The sequence below is a fragment of the Dermacentor variabilis genome, chromosome 11 (assembly GCF_050947875.1).
Source record: "Dermacentor variabilis isolate Ectoservices chromosome 11, ASM5094787v1, whole genome shotgun sequence".
In the NCBI taxonomy this organism is placed as follows: Eukaryota; Metazoa; Arthropoda; class Arachnida; order Ixodida; family Ixodidae; genus Dermacentor; species Dermacentor variabilis.
In genome coordinates, this window is record NC_134578.1 from 83022146 (window position 1) to 83036478 (window position 14333).

The 14333-nt window shown below is 43.5% G+C and overlaps 1 protein-coding gene across 2 annotated transcripts in view; it reads left to right on the top strand.

Moving 5' to 3' along the window:
* Window positions 1–11572, top strand: part of Mical (Molecule interacting with CasL) — a 99994-nt gene extending 88422 nt beyond the window's left edge. For both annotated transcript variants that reach the window (XM_075674356.1, XM_075674357.1), the window contains exons 24-25: window positions 571–685; window positions 3377–11572. In XM_075674356.1, coding sequence (XP_075530471.1) covers window positions 571–685; window positions 3377–3434 — 173 coding nt within the window. In that variant the 3' untranslated portion in view covers window positions 3435–11572. The remainder of the gene's footprint in view (window positions 1–570; window positions 686–3376) is intronic.
* The last annotated feature ends 2761 nt before the right edge of the window (window positions 11573–14333 follow it).

Below are 14333 nucleotides of genomic sequence, written 5' to 3' on the forward strand. Positions count from 1 at the left end.
AATATAGTACAAGCTCTCGAATTTTCAAGTATAGTGGTTTTACTCGCAGTTTCAAAATGACAGGTGATCAAAACCAGGCGCCCTTTTGAAAGAGCTCTATGATAACGCATTTCATTCTTTAGATGGACGCTTCTCATTGAAATTTGCAGCTAGATGTGGCAACGTGCCAGGTCCAAAAAATGACACAGAAAATCTGGTTTTCAGACCAAAGTGCTGCCAAATTGTAACTGCTGAAGGCAACTTCAGTGCCGTTAATTTTCAGGCATATTGAAGGCCGAGTCTATATATAACGAAGTACTGATATAACGACAACTTCTTGCAGTACAATCAAGTTTGTTATAAATGGGTTTGACTGTATAACCAATTTAACCAGGGTGAGATTTCATCGCAATTGGCCTTAAGCTGGGCACTGATGTATTGCTTAATCTAGCATGTCTTACATGATTCTTATCATGATGATTCGTTTACGTGTGCATATCGCATCATTGGTGTGCAGAACATCAGACGTGGAGACAGCGTGGCATGTATGCAGTATTTTGCTTCACATGTGCCTAATCTTTTTCTTTTCAGATGCAGAGAAGTCTCCACGAGACATTGAGAAGGAGCGGGAAATCCTCAACGAGATGCTGGAAATTGTGGAGAAGCGGGATCGGCTAGTGGCCCAGATGGATCAGCTCAGGATACGGTATGAACACCACACAGATGAGCAATAGCTCAAATGCGAAACGTTATCTAATACTGTAAACCTTAACCCTTTAAGGGTCAGTGACGTAAATATACGGCGCCACAAACAATTACAAAAATGGTCGATGCCATATATTTCCCGCGCCATCTGTACATTTAAAAAGCGTGCCAATTTCCTAACTTTTTCTTTTCTGACATGTGCTGCCACAATGTGGGAATACGTACAGGGAATTTTTTTCGTGCGCCTCTCTCTCTAGGTTTTCATTGCATGGTTTGTTTTAGCGCTAGTTCGCAGCCGCGCGTCGATGTGCTACCGCTCACACATTGGCGCGCGTGCGGTCGGGTGGCGGTTTGGATTTTGTTCTGCGGGTGGTTTCGGCTTCTTGTGCTTGCAAACTAATCGTTCAAAGGACGGCCGCCTCTCTCTCGCTCATTTAGTGCTCAAAGGGGTGCGCATAGGGAGTATGCCACCATGCATGCGTTTCCTTTGTTGTTTTTTTTTTTGACACACTTGAAAACTAATTGCCTCTGGTTGGCGATAAGCTGAAGATTAGCGGAAGTTTGTCACACGTTTTGCTTTTTTGACGGGCACACAACCACACAGTTTTCTTGAGTGCGCGCACCTACGAAGTTCGATTACGCTATGGATGTACATATTAGTGTAAGAGCAGGAACATTTGAGTCTTGCGAATTATTCTCATGTGCGCATTTTCAAAGCCTTGAACTATGTGTAAAACAATGCATCAAATTTTTAATTCTTATAAGTTTATTTCCTTCTTTATTGTTGTTATTCACGAATGAAGAGTACATATATACCAACTCAAAATATTTTTTTCTCCCTTTATGGTCACCCTAGCAAAATTACGGTAATTTTTTTTCGAAATGGGTCCCTCTGAAGAAATGGAATCTGCAATAAAAAGAAAACCGGCCCTGGGCGGTCACATGTGGCGAAAAAAATCAACCCTCAAAGGGTTAAAGGGGCCCGAAGTACCTTTTCATGGAACCTGAGCAACACACTGAGATGAATGTGGTGCCTTTCAAGGCGCATACTCGTGAAGGAGTCTTAATGTGATTAGCATTCTTTGGGAACATGGGAATGTGATACTGCCTACCTAGCAGCATGCAGTATCTAACCTCTTTCACCCAGCGATCCAAGTTGTCTACTAGCCTGGGCCGCTAGGAATGTGCTAGTTGCCATCTTGATGAGCAGACAACATGGACCATTGAGTATGTGTGTAAATAGACAACTTGCTGTTGGCTGCTGTCTGGCCTAGCAGACAACTTTTGTCAGTTGGTATGTACCACTGGGTATGTGGCTGAACAGAAAAGTTAAGCGCTTACCTCTTTCATGTCACTCTTTAACAAAAAAAAAAGAAATCCTTTAAAACTTATCTGGTGCTGAGCAGAATTGAACCCATGTCGTATGGGTTGCTGAACACAGCAGCCCAATGCTTTGGCACCACGCCATGAATGCGCGTGGGCAACGAGGGAACAGTCCTCGGCATTCACATGCGCCGGCGCACCATGCATCTTGGAGGCCATGCGCAGACTTCGGAGCTGGGCCACTAGGTGGCGCAGCATGTGCCGATGGTAGCAGAAGAGAGGAATCTGGCTGCAGTATATGCCTCATACAAGTTGCATTTCGCCAGTGGCAATGCAGTGTGTCACTGCAATGATCTTATGTTAATCCCAGTATCGTCAGTATTCACCCTAAAATGGGTTCAGCCGGACTTCTTTTTTAAAAGGAGCCTAATAGGAATGGTAATGAGCGCATCACTTACTTGTCCCATTCCCCTGCAACTTATTTATTCCTCTCAGCAGGGGCAGCACTGATAGCATGGCCCTTCCAATTGGTCCTTTCTTTCGTCTTCATCTTTCCCCAGTGCACTCGTGATAGCTGTTCAATGTGGTCACTTGACAAAGGTACGCGAGATTAATAGAGGGGTTGTGAGAGGATGGTTAGGATACACTAACGAACATTGTTATTCCTGTTTTCTAGATCATCTGGAAGAGTGTACATGTGTGAAGAGCATCCATCATGACTGTTGTCTTGTCGTCACTAGCATTGCATAGCACAGTAAGAATATGGGTTTTTGGAAGCCACAGGAGATAGCATGCAGAATAATACTTGATTTGCATGTTCACAGCAGCACCATCTACAGATAAGGAATGTTTGATCACCATGTTCACATAGTGTTTCACGGAAGTTTTCTAATGTAATCAAAGATATTTAAAATGTGAAGCCTGTATCGTATTGAATACTAAACATTTTTCTGCTTCATAAGGTAGAGATAGAAATATGGAGGGCTGAGGCAACACAAAAAAAATGAATTATTTTCTTCAACACATGTAATGCTATTTTGAAGTATGTTCAACTGGGTAGCTTGAATATGAGTAGTGAAATGTGAAGTGCCGTTTAATCTTGTTGTTGGCTTGTAGTTGTAGTTGGCCCACTTCCTCCTGAAGCAGTCAACCGACCATTGTTAGGGGCCCTTTTCTATGACAGGCAAGCTGTTATAGTTGTAGTAACCACTTATACTTGGCCATGATCGAATACTCAGAAAAATTGAATGTCAAGTTTTCCAACTGACACATCACTGTGAAACAGAAGTGTCTGATTTATATTCGAAATACTGAGTAGCACGCATGCACACTTCGACGCTCACGCATTGCTGGTTGGCTTTCGTTGCAGGGAAGAAACGGAGGAGAAGGAGCTCGCCGCCCGCATCCTCACCCAAGGTGCCACTTGAGAGTGATTTCTCCTAGGTACACCCAGTCAACGACGCGAAGCTGTTGCCCGAGGAGCAAGCCACGTTTTGTCGAGTCATCTCAGGCTTGCCACTGTTCAGCCTGGCCCACTTGCGTCTTGCCATTATTGCTCACTCCTTGCCACTAGTGACGCCTGCCTAGGCTACTCACCCAAAGAAGGGCTTTGCTGACAGGCCAGCCAATGTGATGCCGTGTGTTGCCAGTGTCATGGACAGAAAAGGCACACTGCTTGTTCTCTGTCAATGGGCCAGCCGGTGTGATGCCATTGTGATGCCAGCGAGTCTCCCAGGGTTTTGCTAAGAGCAAGCTTTGCCTTGAACAGAATTTTTTTCTTCTGTCAGTTATAAAGGGAACATAGAGAAATGGCTTTTCGTGGGCAAGCTCCGTGCAGATTGTTGCATTCAAGAAAATAAATTGAAATCGAGTGACTGGTGGAAGCACTTTATGCCCCTAATTTTTTAGGAGCATACGAGGTAAAAATACAACTTTACAAGCTAAAGTTGCTAATTATTTCTGCAATATTTAGCAACTTGTCATTTAACTGTCCCGAGTGCCCTCTAACTAAGAGTCTAAGTTGTGGTTGACTGCAGCTTGCTGTGGCAGCTAGAAGAGAGTATCAAAATTCTGTGGGGTACTGCCAAAGCACTCGAGTGAAAAAAGAAATGACATGCTGGCTAACGACCCACGTCAGGTGACAAATTCCTGTTTTGGTTGAACAGCTCTTCTAAAGTGTTGTTCATTTAAACAGTGAAAGACATATCTGACCAAGTGAGATATTGACCCTTTTCGCAAAGCAGTTTGTTCTAGAGAAACCAGATCACGGTTTCGGTGACGCAATGCGCTTGGCCACAGCGACAGCGCATGAATACAAAACCATTACTGCTTCTACCTTGCCTCTGTGCTGTCAGCTGTCGAAAACTCAACTGAGTTTTCGCTAACACACTGTCCTACAATCATGCTGGATTGAATCATGTGGACTGAAGACATGTGCAGTAATAGTGACTGGCATATAAAGGAATGGAATGAATCTGTGTGGCCAAGTTCGGGGGCTGCTGCTGCAGTGGTCCTCACATGTTACCATCACTTCAAGATGTTTGGCTTTCCTGGAGGATGCAGAAATTTGCTCATCCACCAATGTTGTATCGCTGGCCTCCAGAGAAAGGCCTTCAGCCCCGGAACGTCAGCAAGAACGAGTCGCACCACTTCCTGTCCTGGTAAGTTTCACACGCGGTATCTATACACATCAACCCCAACTGGCACAGAAGCTTACGCCTACTCTATCACTAATGTGTCAAGAATAAGTGAATGGGTTACACTTGAATATATGTGCACTATATATGCACGATAAATGACAGACTACACCGATAGCACGTGAATGGTCAAAACTGAATGTTTCGTGACGGTCCACAAGGGTAAGCAAGTCACTAGCGATAATACGTCTTTGCTACAAGGTATTACAATGTACGAAACGGCTAGTTTCAAGCCTTGTGCACGGCAAGAACAAATATATCGGGAACTGAGCACACCTGCGAGCGATTAGGCAGAAAATAATCAAGTAGTGACGACGCGAGGAACTTTGCCGAGTCAGAAACGTGACAAACCGCTGCTTCAAAATATTTGCCAAATAAAGAACAAAGAGCAAAACACACTAATCCTGATTCAGTTAATGGCTGGAAAGTTTGGATAGCTTGGAAAAAATGTTTAGCCCCGCTTTTAGAACAAGCACCATATACACTGCACGCGCGATTTGGACATACATTAATCAGTTCCTAAAGTGCTCTTGCATGTTCTTTGACGCCATGGCCAAAGCTTCGTGTCGTCCACCCAGTCACCGTCTATGATATCTCCCGAAACAGGTTTGCTAAGCCACACCGACGTCGTACACATTCATTGTAAACACAGAGGCAAAGGAGGCAGTTGAGGCAAGCAATGGACGCGTCACCACGTGATGAAATATGGCAGCACTCACGGGATCACCACGAAAGGGGTCAATAAGGCATTGTTGCCTGCTTAAAGTACTCTTTTAAGTGCAGCGTGTAGGATTTTTGCGTCTGGTTTCATTCTGAGGCTATTGATTAAGAAAGTACTACTGTTCGAATTTTTTTAAATTTTGCAGCGTTTTGACAGTTCTATTAGAAGATTAAAGGCTTATATCAATGTCTTGCATCTATCAATTACTAAAATTTACCTCTTTTGTGAATAAAATTACCTTTTATCACAACCGATCGAGCAGTTGTTGAGTAAGGCCATTTCTCTTTTTATTGTATGTAGAATAGAGTGCACAAGGCAAAGTTTTCTCTTAAGAGTGCTGAATATTGTGAAGCTGGCTTCTGATGTGCTTTGTCATGACAGTGCAGCATTTCCGTCGGGCTCCTTGAAAATTGCCGATGTGCTGGTCACATTCTGGTGGTGCTGCTGACACGCTAAAACATATTCAGCGGTGAATACCACTTTTGTGATTAATCTGTGTTACAATTAGCGCATTTATTTTTCTTTCCTTCGTGCTTTTAGCAAACGGCCGTGTAGCTTATGCGAGCGATCAAAAACTGATGCCGTGTATGGCAGTATCACCTGTCTGCTTTTGTGTGTGTGTGTCAGCGTTCTTGGCGCCTCAGTCACTGCGCGAGAGCTACGATACTCAAATGCTGGCACACGTCGGCAACCAGTCGGCGTGCCAAGTCTGCACGTGACAGGCTCTGTTGATTGAGATTATCTCCGGGTGACGTGTATTGATGTGTATACAAGTGTGCGAGCCAAGGAATATTGATGTAATGACAGCAGCTTAGACATTGTCGCATGCGTCCTGAGCAGCTGCAGACTGCATTATGTCACAATGGGGTCTGCCTTGTGCACTATACATTTTCACTTCTTTAAAAGGAAGAAAAAAAATATCTGTGTCACTGTTACGTTAGCGAGTGTTTTTCTAGCCGCTGGAGTGGCAGTGAATATGCTGGCAACTGAAGAAATCAAGCATAGTCACTTACAAATAAAACAGGAAGTCATTTATGAGAAGCTGCCTGATAAGGTTTTGCGACACCTCATTTGGCATGCAGAAGAGGTTTCAACAGACCTTGATGCAGTGACTACCTAAGGATGCAGGAAGAAAAATGTGTCCTAGTTCTGAGAAAAGAAAAAAAAAAGATTTGAGCAGCTGCTTTACGGATGATGAAGGTAAGGAAAGTGTGATGAGAATGAGGTTGGATGACAGGAACAAAGACTTGTCTATGGATATCACTCGTTGGAATTATGTGCAACTAACTATATAATGGTTCTGCTATCTTCTGCTTGCAACATTCAACAGGTAGCGGCAAGACTTCAGTAAAGCCCGTTTGCACAACCACTTCAATTGTTTGCCAGTGATGTAGTATGATGATGTTTTGCTGAGCAGATTTTATTACAATCAAGCATGGCAGCAGCACTCGCAGACTTGTGATGACATGCATCTTTACACCACATGAACTTTCTGAGGTCTTGATTGGGTAAACCTTTGTTGGTCCATTGACAGAGCGTTCGGATTGATCATTTTAATTGTGTTAAATGGTGTGTGCTGCACAACACTGTCTGTCTTCTTTTTTTTTTTTGCAAGCTGTGCCATGTTTTACGACAGAAAATGAATTTTTAGTGGAAGCTTTGTAGCTGCGTATCAACATTGCAAATGGGGATAGACGTTGAAATTGGATGGACGTATCGACGTCGCAAATTGGGAGACACCAGCCAAAAGCTGGTGTCTGATAGTGAAGCAACAGGTCAACATGTTTTTGGTAACTGATAGCATCCATTTATAACTTTGAAAGTTTCCGTTTTGATTATAGTGAGATCCCAGTAATGTCACTAACTTGGCAGGTCAACTGTGTCGCGCATTGGAAAAGACAATCTTCAAGCCAATCTGTGGATGCCGGGGAAAACACATGAAGTGTGCTGAACGCCATTTGTGCATTTCTCTTTGATTCTGTCCCTCACAGGTTGCACTGTGATTATGTTTACAATCTTGCGGTTTGATATGCAGCAGTGCATTCTAAACAGGAGCGTAACATAGCAATTACGTGATAACCATGTAAGCTAAACACCTTGCAGAGTGCATGACAAGTACCAAGGCAAAATTAGAACCTTAAATAGCAAGCATAGCAGTACCTTTACTTGGTATGCAAGCAAATGAAAATGGTCCAAGAGCGTAGAGATGCTAAGCTGCGCAACAAACTCTTAGCTCGTCTACACTGATAGGTACACAAGGTCATGCCAGATCAGAGAAGAACAGTACAAGGCTTTGAAAAGCTTGTATTAAGGAATGCGTTCTGAACTGTGAGTTACACAATGTGTTTTGGCTACGTAGATTGCTCAAAATGCACAAACATACTGTACATGCCATACTGGTGACAGCGTTAAATTCTTCTACCCCACTTTTTCAACTTTGCCCCCGCTGCCTGTGAAATTAGGTAATTAGTAACTTAAAGGGCTGCTGGGTGTTCTGTGTTCAGTTAAAGGTTACTTTGTTTAACTGTTCAGAACCACACATTTTATACTTGTGGAAAATCAATTCAGCTATTATGCCAGTCAAAATAGTCAGTAATTGAATGAACCAGATGACGTGTTTTAAGCTTTCAATTGCCATGTAGCGTGTCACCTGCACATATAGAGTACACAAAATGCAACCAGTTGCAGGTTTCAAAAGTGTTTTTTGAAAGTTCTTAATAGTGCAGCCTGCAGTTTTGTTTCAACTGCTGTAAAGGATGATATTGTGCTTGCTCCTGCTTCATTTTCATTCCAATTTAGCTACGAGATAGCATTTTTCAGTCCATGTCATTTAATAAAACACTTTGCATCATTATTTGCTAGGTTTGTACTAAATGAGAAAAATTAAGTTCACCATGGTATACACACCTCATCAAAGTAAGCTACTACATGGACACAGTTGTTGGAAACCTGTTGGAAACTCAAAGACCATGCAAACAATGATATTAAGTGTTTTACTGAACAGTGCAGATAAAAAATGCAATCACATTTCGAAAATATAACTGAGAACAAAGCAGTGCCGAGTGCAAAATATTATTTTAAGAATTGTTAAAATAAAACCACAAGCAACTGTATAGTATTTGCTTACTCCTGGTTTGTAAGATGGCTTGGTTTCTTTGTTGCACAAAGGACTTAGAACTTGAAGGTACACTTGTGAATGTATTGGAGTGCCTGGAAGACCTTGTATAAAGGTGCTACTATGGCTAAAATTTACTTGAAAACTAGCTTCCTCTGTTCTTGCAAAGGGAGGAGAGGCAACTCTCTGTTCTGCATTTTTTTTAATATATATTCAGTATTTAAACTATCGTATAATTAGAGCATTTCGGTCCAGTCATGCAGAGATTGCAGTTGACGTCACTTTATTGTGTTTTTACTATTCGAAATATTCATGTCACCACCCTGAAATGAATAGTCGTGTCACACTGTCCTCTTAGAATCGCATAAGCAGCCCTTTATGATCAGCAGTCTGAACACAAACATTGTAAGTCAGCTTCAATACACTATCAACTCAACAGGGTTGGGTAAGTGTGGTATTTCAGTGGAAGCCAGGCATCTGGTGAATACCCATTTAGCTTTTCCTGTTCTTCACATAAATGGCCACCATATATGTGTTACATTGCCAGCTGACGAATTCACACAGGGCCCGATATTGCCCACTTAGGATGCACTTCTTTGTATGCCAAGGCGTGCAAAGGTTGGTGATCCTTGTACATCGCAGTTCGTAGCATTTTCTTGTGCGGGCATTTTATTTTATATATACATATCTAGGTGAGCAAGTTGTGCAGGCTGTTTGTTGCATGTTAGTTATTTCTGTCGTATTTTATTCACGTCGCGCTTTCTCTTTGTGTTTTAGGACTTGAGGTGCTGTTTTGCCTTGTCTTCCCTATGTGCCTTTCATGTAAACCTGTGTAGATTTACTCGTGGCAGCTCCTGATGTCGCACCAACTTAGGCTGCCCTAGCGACAATGAAATTTTTTTTTTACTCTGGTTTAAAGCAGTAGCACCACCAGATTGGAAAAACAAAAGAACAAATGTGTTGCCTAATTCGTGATGTGATGTGTCGCCATTGATAATGCGTGCTGTCATCTGTGATGGTGTTAAGCCTAATGTATTGTTACGGTTGTGCAAACAGTTGTATACAGCTTACACACTTAGCCTCATTACGTGACAGTAAAAGGTCATTTAAGATTACACCGTTGCCAATACAGGCGGCACGTTTTGGTACGTGCTTGTAGGAACAAACGTGCTCACCACGCTGCAAGAGCTCGGCTAAAGAGCAGGAAAAAATCGTGACCAGGCATGAACAGGAATGCCCAGGATAAATATGGCAGCCTTGACAGGTTCTGCCACTTGCCTATTTGTTCTTGCATAATGACAATGCTTCCAGCATCAGTGTGAGTGATGCTGCGCAGAACGCAGTGCCTCTCCTTTCCTACCCACTGGTAAACTCGCCCTCTGTTAACTTTGCGCCACCTGTGAGTGCACCACTGAACAAAACAGGCCACGAATTAGAACATTTCAGCATATCGTTACTGCCCTTGCCAGAAGCCGTCCGCACAAGTGCGGTGTGAACAGCATCATGCGGCAGCTAGGGGCAGTAATAGCACATGCAAAGCGGTAAAGCTGTGCTGAAACATTTACATTTCACTGAAAGAGGTGTGTATGAAGGGCCAGTTTCAGTCATCAGAGTTTTCAACTCCGTTGTGTTCAAGGGACTGCGAACTTCAGTGACACCGTGGTAGGAGGTCCCTCGAAGATGTGACTTGAATTTAGCAGGACGTTGGATCAACTCGAAGGAGACGCATACATTTGAGCAATGATACAAAAGTGTCTCTGACCTGTCCCGAAGCCTGTTGGATGGTGTTGCGTTTGCACGTGACCATCGTTAAAGCGGATCTGCACTTCATTGACTTGTTGACTTAGTTGGCTTCGCGCCTTGGACGAAGGAAATAAATGTCCTCCACGCTTCACGCCGCCGTTGATAGGCAGTGTTGTGCTGGCACCGCGTAAACAACGGAGATTTCCACTGGTTTGCCCTTGCTTGCAGTTCACCCCTCCGAGCACACTCTTTGCTCTCGATGCTGGCAAACCGAACCAGATCAAAGGACCCGCCACAAACGTACAACAGCTTATGCCCGCTGCGAGTGACACTTACGCAACAACGTTCCACGAATGGAATTATGTAGGAGTTTGTACATATACGTAAGCCCTGCGGCGTAGCGCTGCCGTTCGTGTAGCTTTCGCGAGCCTTGATCAAAGGTACGTCGTCCAGCTGCTTCGAGATGCGCGCTTCGCACTATGCCTATAGGTTGTATAAAAGTATTCGGAGTGGCCAGTACTCCTTAGCAAAGCCGGTGTGTGCTTGCCCTTGGAGAAAGGTTGTAACTGGTGCCGCGCTTTCTGGCGTTAGTCTCCAGATTTCGGTATACGAGTGTGTCCCTCCACTAGGAACCTTCGTCGTCAATGCATGCAACAATGGCCTCTCGCTTCGCCGATAGGGACTCGAGCTAGGAAACACGTCTTAGTATAACAATAAAGAATCTGCCCATTTTGCACAAAGAGTGTATGTGCGTGTGTGTGTGTATGCTTGGATGGCCTAACTGTGTGAAGAAAAATTTAAAAAGAAAGGAGTTTGTTAGGCGATGGTTTCTCCCAAACCGTGGCAGTATGGTTTCTGCCAAAGCAGCTGAGATTTTGCGGCTGGCAGCTTACATTATTATAGTAATGTGCAAAAAATGAGCAGCTGCGTGCTTTCGTGGCTTGTTGTGTGAAAGCTTTACGAACTGCTCTTGTTTTTCATTTTCTGAGAAATATATTTTGCTGGAACAGTTATATATAGGCTCTCGTTTTAGAGCTCTCGCGGCTGATGTTTTCATTCTTTCTTACCATTCTCTGTTGTGAACTTTTTTTTTTTTTGCAGTGCACAGATCTGTAATAGAGCTGTGCTTGCGTGTAACATTGCTGCGACTCGGCTTTCGTTTGTTTAGAAAGTGTCGGAAGCAGCAGCAGAAACGTTCTGTATAATTGAGGCCAAGGGGCTTATAGAGCTATTGACTTTCCTGTAAACACCTTTATTCACGTTTGAATAAAAACGAGACTCGAAAAATAATGATACATGTCTTTTACTGTGTCTCTGATTAATGCATCTATTTACACTCTAAAGAAAATTGTGCGCAGAATCTACTGTGGGAGTTATCTAAATGATGTGTAAGCATTTGCCACTAACCACCTGCTGTCTCATCGTCGCATGCTGCTGTGTTTGGCACGATTGCGGGACACACCGCAAAAGAATCGTGAAACAAAAGCACAGTTGCAACACCGAAATTTCAACATGAGACGGCGAAGAAGAGGTGAGTAGTAGCAGTGTTCACTCATGTTATAGATAACTTCCAGAGGATGTAGGTGTGGGATGAAATGGCGAGATTTTGTAAATGAAGCAAATATATCCCAACATTTTTTATGTGCACTGTCTCTTGCTTGGTTCTTCTGGTTGCGTTTCTTTATCTTCAAATACATGATGATGCATTTGCATGATGCCGCTGCTTCGTGGAAGATGAACACTGGCCGATGCATGCTGCAGTATGTGACGTAATTGAACAGTGTCAAGTTTGGTAGACCTCGTGCGTAGACGTGGTCAATGACACTGCCTCCTCTCCATGTGAACCATTATCAACCGTTCTCTGGCAGCAGCTGTGTATGGCACGGCTGCGCTGGCCATATCTTGAAATTGGTCTGCGATGGGAGCAGAGTGCGCTCGAGTGCTGATAGTTTCATGTGCGCTGTGTTTTCGCCGCTTAGTTGGCGTTAAAGTGAGAAGCAGCACGAAGGTCAATTCGCTCGCTGCTGCAGGCCCTGTCTTGAAAGCAGTCATCTTACGTGACAGACAGACGGACAGGTTTCCCCGTTGCGTAGACATGGAAATGCCTATGCATTTAGAATGCTTACTCCCTTTAGGGCATAGCTTGTCTCCAAACAGTAATCGTCATTCATTTTGCACGCATTTCCTATGTTTAAAGCTCTGCACATCCTGATTTCCTGTCGAGAACGCTGTGTCACGCAGATACGCACTTGGGGGGGGGGGGGCAAGGCTGGGCCACCCACTTACTGACGCAGACATTTCGGGGAGGGAGGGACGTGTCCGGTGTGCATTGGACATTGGAAATTTGGGGAAAAAATAATTTTTTTCTAGATTTTTTTTCAACCAGGATAAAATTAAAAAAGAAAGAAACGGAGATTCCCCACAGATTCTTCTGTTGCGATGTGACTCCTTTCGACTTATCTAAAGGTCTGGTCAAAATAAGGAGTTTGGGAGTCTGCAAAGCGCTTCGGTCCATCCACATGGTGGCAAGAACTTTGCTTCGACCAACCCTTGGGCGCCCTCCTCTGTCTCGTACTGCATATTCCCCCTTCTTCTGCAGCATGTGAAAGAAACTGGTCTCACTGGTGCACTCAGACCTCAATGTCTGGAAGGCTTTGTCCACTAAACAGCGAAGCATTGCTGCGTCAAGCAGAGATGAATTGGATACAGGTTGATACAAGTGTTGGTTTTGATGCTTTGATGTGAAATCAATGCCTTGACGTGAAACTGTGCCTAGATGTTGAACCTCGAAGCTCTGCTGGGACTTTTATGATGCAATAATGTAACAATTCTTTTCATACAGAAATAAGTATGTTAGGTTTTTCATAGCTCTCTGTGCAACCATGTTGTTTTCAATATTTATCATGTTCCTGAACATAACATCAAAGAAACCAGTTTTTTTCACGCCCCTCAAAATTCCATGAAAGTTTACATCTCTACACGTAGCACCAAGTTGTGTCACAAGCTTTTTCCATATTAGGAATATAGATAGAAGGAATCTGATGTGCACCAATTATGGTTGATCATCAACTTGCCCTTCCTAAAGCCGCATTAATACAGATTAAGTAGCTTTCTAGAAAATTTTGGAGACGATTTATCATTTTCTCGAAGTCCTTGCATAGACATCTGTAGTAAGCACCATAGACCTGTAGCTAGTAGCCAGATGGATCCCCCTTGCTTCCCTGAGAAAGAAGGCTTTTTTTTTATGCATCACGAAGATATACCAAAAATGCCAGATTTTGTTATAACTCAAAGGATCATTTGTATTCCAGGGTGCAAGTGTTCTATATCTCGTGTGTACATATATAATAATAATATTTGGGGTTTTACGTGCCAAAACCACTTCCTGATTATGAGGCACGCCGTAGTGGAGGACTCCGGAAATTTTGACCACCTGGGGTTCTTTAACGTGCACCTAAATCTAAGCACACGGGTGTTTTCGCGTTTCGCCCCCATCGAAATGCGGCCGCCGTGGCCGGGATTCGATCCCGCGACCTCGTGCTCAGCAGCCCAACACCATAGCCACTGAGCAACCACGGCGGGTTTGTACATATATATGATTTGATCAAGTGCCAAGGGCATGCTTAATTATTACAGAAATTTAAGGAGGCTTTAAGCTCAGAATAATAATGGTTAATCTGGAGCATACTTGCAGATGAGCGTTTTCATTCAGCCATTGCATATAAAAGGATCTGAATAATGTCCATATCACTAGCTAGGAAACATGTTTGAAATGTGCAACTCGATCCCACCTCCCCAAGGTGCGTTCTTCGCCTAACCTCATAATGTGTTCCCTTAATTGATAATTGGTCCATGGCAAAGCACAGGTTTGTAGTTTTAGCCTTAGGTCCACGATTGAGTCGCTTTTCATTACACAGTCTTGATTGCATTTTCGAGATCGCCGGGATCGGCCCACCATTGCTCTTTCAACGAACGGCTCATTTTTTTTACTTGATGATAAGCACGAGGACGCGGCCAATCCCAGGGACGTACGAAAAGAAAGCTAGGCGTC